Genomic DNA, 13,133 nt, shown 5'->3' with positions numbered 1-13,133 from the left:
TGCTAGTAACAGAAGAAGAAGAGGAAAAACTTTGAGGCAACAACAACTTGAATTTCACGGGTGAGTTTCTTATCAAAGTCGTCTTATTAAAAATTTGAAACAACCGGAGTTAATCCTACGAGACGAGACGTACATAAAAGGCTTTTCTCGCAGCACCGCCATGAGCGCCGGCCGCGCTGGAAATAGAGCAGTGGGTTGAAGCAGAGCGGCGTGGCGCGTCGGCCGGCACCAGTGTGGGTTGATTCATAGAATATAATAGAGGCGGGCGTTTTGATGCGCGGCGTACGGCGGCGGTGTGTGTTGCACATTAGTCTCAGGCCCAAAGTTTGAGCCTCTGTGGAAGGGGATAGAGCAGGGCCCCCTGCGCATGACTCTGAAGGTCCCGCCTGACAGGGAGCTCCAATGGCCTCCCGCCCATGAGTGGCACTACCCCATGTGGGGCCAGTTCGGGGCCACCAGGATCAGCTGCACTTCCTCCTTCCAAACTCTCTGCAGCAGATATGGGAGAAGAGAGAATGGGGGAAATTCATACAGCAGGCTTTGAGGCAGCTGGTGTGCCATGGCATCAATGCAGGGGGGAGAGTCCCACCCCATGGAACAGAGCAGTGGGCAATGGGCATTGTTCGTGGTTGCGAACAGGTCGGCCACTGCCCTGCCAAAGAGGTGCCAGATCTCCCCGACCATCTCCGAATGCAGCCTCCAGTCCCGTGGACTTGGGCCTCCCCTGGAGAGTAGGTCCACCCCCTGGTTCACAAATCAGGGCACATGCATGGCCCTGACGGATAGGAACTGTGTCTATGCCCACGCCACAGCCTGTGTGCTATTCTGGAGAGGTTGGGGGAGCCCAGGTCCCCTTGCCTGTTGACATATGCTGCTGCAACTGTGCTGCCAGTTCTTACTAGCATGTGACGGCCTTGCAGACTTGGGAGAAAATGCTGGAGGGCCAGGTGAATGGCTCTTAGTTCTAGAGCATTGATATGCTGGCACTTCCAGCGGGCGTGCCAGACCTAACTGGTGTCCATGCCCTCGTGGAGTGCGCCCCTGCCCACCATGGATGCATCTGTAGAGAGCACCTGGTGACGCAGTACTGGACCGAGCATACTCCCCCTCGAGATGTTGTCTGGGTCCTGCCACTACCTCAGGTCTGCACAAAGCTGCTAAGTGACGAGCACTGCTGCCTGCAACAGTCTCTGCGGACATAGCCCCAGGCTGAAGAGATGCCTCTGGACTGGACGCATGTGTAGAAGAGCCAACGGCACCACTAGTACCGAGGCTGCCATAAGAGAGAAACCTGCCTCTCCTGTGATGGCATCACCAACCCAGCTCTGGCATCCAGCCACTTAGAAACTGGGTGAACTGTAAACTGCGCAGGCTGGAGACTGCACTTTTTCTTGTTGATGCGCAGCCCCAGACCCTGAATGTGATCCAACAGCACAGACACATGATGGCGGCACTGCTCCTCTGTTATAGTTTTGTGTCCCGTGCTGCTAACCTTTAAGTCGCTAAGGCTGCAGTGCTCTGTGCAAAAAGTTAATGTACCGCCCTGCTATTTATTTTATATCATTTTTCATTTACATGTTGTTACAGCTGTATATTTTCTTTTTTTTTTTTGATTTAAATTTTTATTTGGAACAAGGCTGGTACATGTTATACACTACAGCATGCTTACATCATGTCCCTGCTTTTGATATAAGGGTAAGAAAACAAAAAGAAGACAAAACAATCTTAAAGAAAGGGTGGGGGTGGGGTGGGGGGACAAAACAAACAAACAAAAAAAACAATATTTCTCATACCCTGTTACCTGATTCTTTCCTAGTATCATAGCAATGAAAGAGAGGAAAGGGGAAAAAAAGGGGTGGGGGGGAGGACTAGCCGCTTACATGTACTCCTGAGACAATATAGCACTTGGAACATCACAGAGTCAAAATATAAAAAGCAACAATGGAGTAGCTCAAGAACTTGGGGGAGTTAGTGGGTTAGTCTCGTCTATTAAAGATTACCTAAAGTCCGATCTAAAGGAGAATACATATTCAATCCATGACTTCCAGCAGTCTTCAAACTTTTCCTGTTCAAGTCTGAGTACAAATGTCAGTTTTTCCATGACAAAAATGTCATGGATCACATTGATCCAGTCCTCAACAGTGGGGGTTTCAGTTTTCAACCACTTTCTCATGAGAGCCTTCTTACTCGCCAACAACAAAATATTGAACATATACCTATTTTCAAAACCCTTAACAGTAACTGGTGTCAAACCCAAGTACAATGTTTCAAAGCAGAATGAGATTGTTGCTTTCAATACCTTTTCCATAACAGTTTTGATTTGTCCCCAATACTGCCTGAGCAGTGGGCAACCTCAGAACACATGGTAGTGATTTGCCTGGTCATCTCCACAGGACCTCCAACAAGAAGTGTCTCTGTTTAAAAACCGTTGATGTGCTGGTGTTTTAAAAAACCTTATTATATTTTTCCATCCAAATTCTCTCCAGGAGAGGGCCGCTGTACTTTTCCACTGTTGTTTGTTCAATTCCCATAATTCCAATTGCATTGTGAAATTCCCTTCCCTTTCCCATTTTTCTTTTATATAAATTGTGTCCTCACCCATTAATTCAGTTAGTGCGGTATACAACTTTGAAATACTTTTATGACCTGGGTCCGATTTATATCCCTTTAAAAAAACATTCAAAATACCTGAGTCTGTTTTATCTAAATCCTCCTTTCTTATTATCATCTCAGTATAATGTCTGATTTGTATAAATCTGTATCGGTCCAAATTCGTTAGGTCATGTTGAACTTTTAATTCCTCAAAGTTTCTGAAAACTCCGTCTACATAGAGGTCACTATATTTAATCATGCCGTAATCTATCCATTTTTTAAATCCAGTATCTATCCTGTTGGGGGTAAAATCTGGATCATAGGCTATCCATTTTATTAGCTGGTAGGGTTCTTTGGCCTGATGTTCTCTAATGATTTGAAACCAGATTTTGAGTGAAGTCTTTATCCATGGGTTAGCTTCTTTTAGATAATTAATGAATGCACTATCACCTATTATAGCTTGCAGTGGAATATCGCTTGATATCTGGCATTCTATCTCTTTCCACTGTGCCTTGTAGAATGGGTTGTATATGTGGACTAGAGTTTTTATCTGTGCTGCCTAGTAATAATTTTTAATATTTGGCAGGGAAAGACCGCCTTTCTCTTTGGGTAATTGTAATGTCCTATACCTTATCCTTGGCCTCTTTCCCTGCCAAATAAATCTTGAAATCATCTTATGTAATTCATGAAATTTTCCATTTGGGTATTCAGCTGGTATGGTCTGAAAGAGATATAAAATTTGTGGTAATAAATTCATTTTTATTGCTTCTACTCTTTGTGCTACACCTAGGAAGGGAACTAAATTCCATCTGGCCAGATCAGACTTGAATCTAGAAATTAAAGGACCGTAGTTTAGTTGTATAATTTTGTCAGTTTCTTTTGGAATACTCACCCCCGGATATTTCATGGCTTCTAGATCCCAATTTATTTTAAATTGATCTCTAACAGGTGAGCTGGGTATGTAGTTAAAAGACAGTACTTGGGATTTGTGAGTATTTATTCTGTAACCCGATAATGATCCATATTCTGTTAAAGTTGTATTTAAGTCAGGGAAGGAAGTGTTTGGGCGCTCCAAGTATAATAAAATGTCATCCGCAAATAAAGCTATTTTTTGCTCACCTCGGGCCAGTCTAATTCCATGTATTTTCTCATTTTGCCTTATCCACTGACTCAAGGGCTCTATGAAAATCACAAATAGAAGCGGGGACAAGGGGCAACCTTGTCGGCATCCCCGTTCTAGCTCAAAAGAATTTGATAATCCACCATTAATCCGTATCTTCGCTGTTGGTTTGTTATATAATGCTTTTATTGTCTCAACAAATTTTTCGTGAAAGTGAAATCTAAATAATACTCTATATAGAAAAGACCAATCTACAGAATCAAATGCCTTTTCAGCGTCGAGTCCTAATATAACTGCTTCTATATTGTTTATTTTGATATGGTTGACTATATGTAGGGACCGTTGTATATTGTCCTGGGTTTGCCTCTGTCTAATGAAACCGGTCTGATCCAAATTAATAATATCTGGGAGTATATTTTCTAGCCTCCTAGCTAAAATTGAGGTAAAGAGTTTGTAGTCCTGGTTTAGAACACTAATCGGCCTATAATTGGAGCAATCCAACCTATCCCTCCCCTCCTTTGGTATCACTGCAATGACCACTTCCCGCCACGATGGAGGAATCTCACCTTTTTCGAATACCCAGTTGAATGTTCTCTGAAGCAATGGTATTAGTGGCTCTTTAAAGGTCTTATACCATTCACTAACGTCTTTTATCTTTTGTGTAGTTTCCAAGTCTGTTTTGTCTTTATTTTTCCTTTCTAGGTTATCTAGTTCTAGTTCTAATCTGTTTAATTTTCTTTTCGAAGTTTCTTTTGCAATGCCAATTTCGCTATAATTTTCCCTCTTAACCCTGTAAGACCCAGATATAGAAAAAAATGAGCAATTTATTATTTATTTATTTATTTAGTATATATCATGAGTAATAATCACACAACAATCATAGTTGTATGAATAAGCATTTATTAATAAAAATATTGGAAAAAAATGTATTTACAAAACTTTTTCCTCCATCACTTTCATTGTGGTTTGAATGAAGTCTGTGTTCACTTGCAGTGATAGTCTCTAAAACAGTTCTTTTCATCTGAGAAGCACAGGCGAACATTGCACTTGCTACACAGTGTGTTTGTGTATCCATTATTGCAGTGTCTGCAGCGTCCTCTCTTCGTCTTTTTTGGGAAATGTGCAATCATGTCTTTGTGTACATCCAGTGGGGGGTGGTCCGATGACCTCTTGGCTGGGGGACTCACATCTGTTGAGGATGGTCTCTTTTGAGGATCCAAAGGGCTCCCTGATGTCACCGTCTGTGTGAATGTGTTCGTCTTCCCTGAAGATGGTCGCCCTCTCTTGGGTGTTGTGTTGTGTGTGTTCACCAGGATGAGAGAGGATGCAAGTTGCACCTGAAACTGTCTCCTGTTCAGTATCTCTTTCTTGGTCATCTTCAGAGCTTTACAGTCCCGCTTGTATAGGAGCCAGGCGTTAATCACAGCAAGGATGATGGTGTGCCAGAAGATGTACATGTACCAGCGGCGGGATGTCATGGGGATCTTGTACTTGGCAGCAAATGAGTCCAACAAATCCACACCTCCCATGTGTTTGTTGTAGGTACCAACAATGTAAGGCCTCTCAACATCAATAATGGTTTTGGTGGCTTTGTCCCAGCGCTGAATCTTCTGCACAGGTTCTGGTCCAGCAGAGGATGATACAAGTGTGACCGCTCTGTTGTCATACCATTTGACAGCGCAGATGTTGTGGTTCCCCTCCACTCGGACATCAAAGCTTCCTCTCCCCTTTTTCTTCAAGCTCTTCTCATCTTCAGGGTTGCAGTTGGGTAGGCATACCTGCCTCGCTGTTCCCACATAATGGATTCCATGCTCAAGGAGCTTGACTACCAATGGGACACAGGTGAAGTAGTTGTCTGCATAGATCTTGTAGTTCTGACCCTCTGGAAGCGTGGAGGCGAGCTTCATCACAACATCACCTGACAGTCCAAGTTCAGATTTGGCTTGTCGTATTCCATCAACACTCCCTTGGTACACATCAAAGTCACAGAGCATGCCAGAGATTCCAGTTCTCACCCACAATTTGAACCCCCATGGGTGTGGCTTGCCGCGCATATATTGCTTGATGTTACTGAATCTCCCCTTGAAAGGAATCATCATTTCATCCATAGAGTTGTGCTCTTCGGGTACCACCTGCATGGTCTGAGTTTCCAGAGTTTGTCCTTCTTTTCCATCTCTGACACAGTCAAGTTGTTTATAAAGTGTAATGAAGTCAACAGAGATTGGAATCTGTTGCGGGGCATCACATCAAAAACGGGTGTACCGTGTGTCTGTCTCCCAATACATATGGATTCCAGACATTTGCATTAGGCCCATCTTCAGGTACATGCCAAGCATCTTCTCAATTTCCTTATTATTGGTAGTACATTCAAACAATACTGTCTGGCTGGCCTATTATGCTCTCCACTTATCATACTGAAAGGAACACATGCATCCCCCCAGAGCACTTACAGGTTCACATTCAAGACCATTCGCACCTGTCCCTGAACAATGCAACAGGCATCCCCCCAACAAATCCAGAACATTCAGAACCTGTTTTTCTATCTCCTAATGCTACAAACTGCTGCTTGGGCAACACTGAGAAAAATAGCTCAGGATCATTTAGAAGTTAAAAAACAAACAAAAAACTACAAAGATACAGGGAGTTTCAAATACTGCTATAGATGCTGGAGTTTCAAATACCCCATACAATTTATTCATGTGTTTAATTATGGTCTAAGCTAAACTAAGTAAAAATTTAACAGAAAAGCACATTTAGAGCTTAGTTACAATGAATCATCTAATACTTTAAATTTCTACTACATTTTTTTTTTTCAATTTGTGACCATGTGAGAAGTGCAGTGACCTTATGTAATGTGTAAGGAAGCACAGGCTATTTTGACTACCACACTGACCCAACGTTGTAGAATTACAACATAGACATAACAAGCTATAAATCAAATTTGATGAATGTTTTCCAAAATAACTAAATATGTACGTGTTCTAGACATTGTAATAAACACAAAAAAAATATTTGAGGAATTTTACTTACTTTAATCCTGACAAATCCAGTCATGCAACAAAAGGAGATGAGCTCAACGGGAAGTTTGCAGGTAGAGTGAGTTCATGGCCAGATGACCAGACCTATAAACACTTCTTCTATCCAACAGCATTGTGAGGACAAACAATAGGACCCATAACTATGTAAATGTGCAGGCCTTTTTTTAGAATTGTTAAAAGTGATGTTGTAAATTTGCAACAGTGGGTTTTACAGGGTTAAGACTGCTTTGCAGGCGTCCCATAATATAGGAGGAGAGACTTCCCCATTATCATTTTCCTCCAGATAAGTTTGGATTTCATCCTGCAATTCTAGTTTCATTGCTCCTTTAAGTATGCTTGAGTTCAATCTCCATGAGAAAGTATTTGTCTTGTTTTTGATGTCTAAGTCCATGTAAACAGGGCTATGGTCAGACAAGTCCATCATTCCAATTCTACATGACTTAATTCTGCAAATATCCTTATTATACAAAAAAAAAAATAGTCAGTTCTAGAGTAAGTTGAATGGGGTGAAGAATAAAACGTGTAATCCCTAGTAGTGGGGTTAAATTCCCTCCACACATCACAAATTCCCATTTCCTTAAGCATCTCTCTCATTTTTTTACTCAAACTATTATTCTGGTTATGGCTGGGTCCTGAAGTGTCCCAACTCGGATTTAACCTTAAATTAAAATCGCCCCCACATATCACTATTCCTTGTGCTTTGGATATCATCAAATCAGAAATGTGCTTATAAAATAACCATTTCGCACCTGGTGGAGCATATACATTCAGCAAAGTGACTTCAATTCCTTCCAATCTTCCAATAACCATATTATATCTTCCCTCCTTATCTTTAAATTCTGATAATTTTTCAAAAACAATCTTACCAGATATTAATGTTGCCACACCTCTCCTACGTCCTAACTTGTATGACGATGAAAAAACTTGCAGGCCCTGCCTACAAAGTTTGGCATGTTCTTGTTCAGATAAATGAGTTTCTTGTAAATATACTATTCCTGCTTTATCCTTTCTCATTTTTCCTAAAATTTTACTCCTTTTTATCGGATTGAGGACCCCTTTCACATTGTAGGTCACTAAGCTAATTGAAGCTTTCTTTTCCTCCATGTAATCTTGAACTTGTGAGTCATTTTCCTCCACAATCTTCCCCTTTTGCCACTCAAACTTTTAAAGAACACGAACAAAACAGAACGATAAAACATGAACAGTTTTAGTGTTACAACTTAAAAGTAGTAAGTCCCTTGTAATGAGGTCGTCTTTGTGACCTTATAGGAGCCGAGATGATGTGACGGCTCGGAGGGATAATTTCCACACCGCTCTGGTTGTGGAGGGCCCTCCCTAACAGCTCTGACGTGGTACATGCTTTCACTCACTCCTTCAAGTCCCGATCAGATGAGCCATAAACAATAGTGACATTATCAAGTCCTGAGGGAAACGTCAGTACATCATTGCCTCGCTGTATGTTTCACTACCAACAGAAAGTTTCAGTTTTTATCCCACCTGGGGATGTAATACACAAATCAAAAGGCAATTACATGGGTGTAGTGAATTTCCAGCTTTTAAACCAAGCATGCCCGCATGTCACTCTCTCCTGAAAGCGTCCAGTTTTTTCTTATATCCCGGTCGCTGAGTTTCGGCAGGTTTTTCTCCTCCTTTTGGCGCCCGGGCGGAGTGCCACATCAAAGTCTTAATCCTGTCCGACCAGCTTGCTGGAGGCTTGAGTACCGTCACCGGGTGACCTCGCCTCGCCATGTCCTTCGTGGCTTTTGCTGCCGAGTTGTACACACACGTCTCCCCCTCGTAGAAAACCCTCAGTCTCGCCGGGAAAGGTGTTTGAAAACGTAGCTTTTTCTCCCGCAACACACTCTTTGCCTCTGCGTATTCCCGGCGCTTCCTGAGGACATCTGTAGAAGCGAAAATCAGGGCCTGGAAGTGGGCCAGATGGCTCCCGACCTCGTCTTCTACTTCTCTTGCAGGTCGTCCTCTGAGTTGAATTAGTACCTTAGGTTCAGCTGGCTAACTCTTAGAGAAACACTGGAGTCAAGTAGAATCAGGTGCAATCGAGTTTAATGTGTTCACAAGCAACAACACATACAACTCATTGAGTCAGGCTCCGGAGCACGACTGAAGTTTCACTCTCTGCGCTCTTCCTTTTCTGCTGGTGAAGATTCGAGAGAATCTCCACCCTTTTCCTTTAATCCTTCCCACCTAAACCCAAACCTATTGGTGGCAGATCTTTTTCTTTTTAGCCTTTTTTCCATCTGGTCCAAATCTATTGGTGGCAGGCCCCTTGGGCCCTTGTCCAAACATGACCTAGGCCTGGAAATCCCCAAATTCTCCCACCGTTAGGTTCGGGGCTGGTTTCACTTTATTTTTTAAAAATGTATGAAACCTGGGGACTTTCTCTATACAGTCCCCTGTGCTTTCATGCAGTGTGAGCTTTGAGTGTGTGTCATGCAATACAAGCATTAAAGAGTGTATGTGTGTTATTATTAAACAATACATGGTGTGATATATGTGTGCTCTTCAATGTGAATACATATCCCTATGTTATGACTACATAAACTTGTATAACATTGTTTTATCACACATAGACGCATAACAAACAGTTTTATAGGAACTGGTAACATAAAACATGGTTATATGTTCTTCACTCTTAATCAACTTATGCAGTTTTACACCTCTACCTGATTAAAGATTAAATCTTACACTACACATCCGGAGCATAGTCGTGGTCCAAAATCACCCTTTTCTCCTGATGTATACAGCTGTATATTTTCAAACAGGAAAAAAATCCCTGTCTTTGCATTTTATTTAGATCAAAGTCAGTTTTTATAAAAGTGCTTCTGACATCTCAAATGTGGCTTTAACTTGAAACTGAACATGTAGAAAATACCGAGATATATATCTTGCATCCCGACTCAGCCTGAAAATACCCAGATATGAATTTTTGTCCATATCACCCAGCCCTCCGACCACGGGGCAGAAATTCTAGTTTGTTTTGTTATGGGGTTTTTTTGGTGCCATTTTCTCCAGTTGTGATGTTATTGTTGTACTCATACTTTGTACTGTTGCCTTTCTCCTTTTGTACAGCACTCTTTAACGTAGATTTTGAAAGTTGCTATATAAATAAAATTTTACTTACTTACACTCTCAGTAATACTGCAAATGTCAGCTCATACATATTCCTTTACCCTATTACCGAATTACCAAACACACACACACACACACACACACACACACACACACACACACACACGCAGAGTTACATGCGCATTGTCAGTATGAAAGACTAACAAGAGACACTGATGATATCTACTGACACAGAGAACAAATTAGGTATCGCAAGTGCTTACTGCTGTATTCAGACAGTATAACACATGGGTCACATGTAGCCTGCAGACAGGTCACCTTCCTTTCATCTCTCATCTGCATCTCATCACAACTGTAGTGTTTTTTATGCTGTCAATGAACATGCATTTTCTGTGTTACAGCAGAAGGTGGGTGTGCTGCTAGCATGGAGGCACAGAACAACAACCAGCCCACCTTAGACAACCACAACAATCTCTACAAAATACCAGATAAGGAGGATCAGGTAGGGCATTTAACCAGTGTATTATGAGTCAGATTATAAGTACTTTGACAGATAAAAGAGAAATGTTTCTTGGTCTAAAACATGTGATCATATTATCCAAGTTTCATAATGTGCATGTTGACACAGCTGATACTGTCAGTTAGCTTCCCACTCTCCTATAAAGTCTGACAATCCAGATTTATGGCTAAAACCCATGTATTTGACTAAAGCTAAACGAACAAGATAACAAGTCAGCATATACTGTGCTGAGTGATGGGCAGACCAGTGCTTACACTTACTGTAATCATACATTATATGGAAATGGACAGTATGAAGCACAAGGCTGATTGTTTGATAGTTTATATGAGGCTTAAGGGCCTGCGTCCACATGGTGTTTTTCTGTGGCAGAAAAGCTGTGGCACGGTGCCGGGGAGTGTGTCAACCCAGTGTGCGCATTTTTATTGACGTGCTTCACATAGGTTTTGTTTCTATGACAACAGTATCTTAGCATGAATACTAGCTAGGTAGTTAACATAATGCTACGTTAGCAGAAGGTTGACTACACAGTTAACAACAAGCTTACAAAGCATACAGTGATAAAAGCACAACACTCAACAGCAACAGTCAGTGTCCCACCAATCTGCTCCCACAAATGGGCTTTCTGTCTTTGTATTTACATACAGCTCGGGATAGACATTAGCTTAAAGAGTTACAGTGGCGACACCAGCACCTTTCTGAAAAGTCAAGAGGTTTTCTTAGAAACTAGAACTAGAAGTGCTCAGAGCGGCCACGAAAAAAAAAAAAGCAGGAGCGCTCTGAAAAAAGTGCTCCTGCTTTTTTTTTTAATGCAGCTGCATAAGCTTTCTCCTTACTGGCAACAATTTAAAGAAAAAGTTTGCTGGGCTCAGAAAAAAAATCCCTGTGGACACAGGCCCTAATCCAACATAAAAAGACTTAAAAGGAATGGTTCGACATTTTGGTGAATATGCTTCTTCTATTACTTGCTGTGAGTAAGGGGCCGTGTCCACTAAAGCGCTTAATGCTTTGTGTATTTACAATGTGCTACAAACAGCAGCAGTGCGACAAGGCACTGGGAGTGAATTCTGTGCTGAGTGCTGCCTGTTGGGTGTTTTGGGGTTTTTTTGAGTGCAGAGAGTTGAAAAATGTTCAATTTTAGGTAAAAATGCCATGCTTTTCACTGTCACTTTGGCTGTTCAATCACAGTGGAGGAGGGACAAATAGCCTACTACGATGATCAAGTCACATCTTATACATGTGCTGAACAACACTAATAGAGGAGAAATATGTTCATATGATATATATTGTTTCCTCTCATGAACCCACACAGACCGCAGGGTCCACTAGTTCATAATGACAAGTTGTTTTACGGGATGCTGGCCTATTTCTTGACCTGGTGCAGTAACTTCCTGGAATCATATCCTTATCATTCACTATGAGGTTACCAAACAACCAAGAGAGACTTCAGGAAGTCAGTGCTCCCAGCCAAGAAATAGTTTATCACATAACACCCGCACAATTACAACCACAAGATAAAACATGTTTATTAGTGAGATTTAGAGGTGCAATACATCAATAAACCTTTTAATACAGTGTTTTCTTGTACAGAAAAATGTGCCAGGCGGTAGATACTGCTGCACTCTGGCAAACCTCCGCATAGAGAAGAAGATTGGTCGGGGCCAGTTCAGTGAGGTCTATAAAGCCACATATCTGCTGGAGGGACAGCTGGTTGCACTCAAGAAAGTCCAGGTACTGTACACAGCAGTGTGTCTGATACTGATTCATAACCTTATTCTAAATTCATACAGATACACTTGTCAAGATTGTTCGCATAGTGAATGTGTTTTTATTATTTGGCCAATTTAATATTGTATTTGATTTATGTATCATCATCATGCCCACTTGGACTCAAGGATGAAATGATTAGAATTTGGTGGTCGTAGGTCAAAGGTCAAGGTCACTGTGACTTTGTTCAATAAGAACTAGGGAATTTCTTATTTGGTACACAAATCTACTTGAAATGAGTGAACTGATTACATTTTGGTGGTCAAAGGTCAAGGTCACTGTGACTTTGTGTTCGTCTAATTCTCAAGAACACCCTTAGGGAATTTCTTCACAAAACATGTTTTGGTCCAAGACTCAATAATTCATGCATGCTAATTATGACAACATTTCACAAAAAAAGTCTACAAGGATAAAACAATTAAATGATGACATTTTATACCCAGAAGGTTAAAGGTCAACTTCACTGTGACATCATAATGTTCTGCATTAAACACTTTTCTGGCCATCTCAGGAATAGAAGAGGAAACATTTGGTCAGATACTGAATTGGTGACACACATCTTTGGTGTCCACCTTGAAACTGTGCTGATTGAATAGATCTTCTCTGTGTGAAGCATCCATGCTTTCACAGGTAGCGATAGCTGTGGCTGGAAGCTGGAGGCATTATGTTTTCGGGTTGTCCATCTGTAGATATGTATGTAAGTCCCAACCTAGTGAACAGGATATCTTAAGAACACCCAAAAGGAATTTCTTCAGATTTGGCACAAATGTCTACTTGGACTCAACGATGACTTGATTAGTTTTGGTGGGCAGAGGTCAAAGTCACTGTGACCTTGCATCTGTCTCATTCTCGTGAACCAATATCTCAAGAACACTTAAAGGGAATTTCTTCTAATTTGACACAAATGTCCACTTGGACTGAAATAATAAGAATGTACTTGCAGGTCAAAGGTCAAGGTCAATGTGACATTACAAAATATGTGTTTGGTTAAGAATTCATTTATTTTTCC

The 13,133-nt window shown here is 41.4% G+C and overlaps 1 protein-coding gene across 8 annotated transcripts in view; it reads left to right on the top strand.

Annotated features, from left to right (window-relative positions):
* Positions 1-13,133, top strand: part of nek6 (NIMA-related kinase 6) — a 112,438-nt gene that overhangs the window by 27,661 nt on the left and 71,644 nt on the right. For 5 of the 8 annotated variants that reach the window (XM_033646794.2, XM_033646791.2, XM_033646788.2 and 2 more), the window contains 2 exons: positions 10,242-10,342; positions 11,948-12,088. In XM_033646794.2, coding sequence (XP_033502685.1) covers positions 10,265-10,342; positions 11,948-12,088 — 219 coding nt within the window. In that variant the 5' untranslated portion in view covers positions 10,242-10,264. The remainder of the gene's footprint in view (positions 1-10,241; positions 10,343-11,947; positions 12,089-13,133) is intronic. The other 3 variants (XM_078162371.1, XM_078162372.1, XM_033646796.2) reach the window with 1 other exon arrangement.

The sequence above is a fragment of the Epinephelus lanceolatus genome, chromosome 19 (genome assembly GCF_041903045.1).
Source record: "Epinephelus lanceolatus isolate andai-2023 chromosome 19, ASM4190304v1, whole genome shotgun sequence".
Classification (NCBI taxonomy): domain Eukaryota; kingdom Metazoa; phylum Chordata; class Actinopteri; order Perciformes; family Serranidae; genus Epinephelus; species Epinephelus lanceolatus.
The sequence above is the reverse complement of the archived record's forward strand: the minus strand, read 5'-3'. Positions and strand labels throughout refer to the sequence as shown.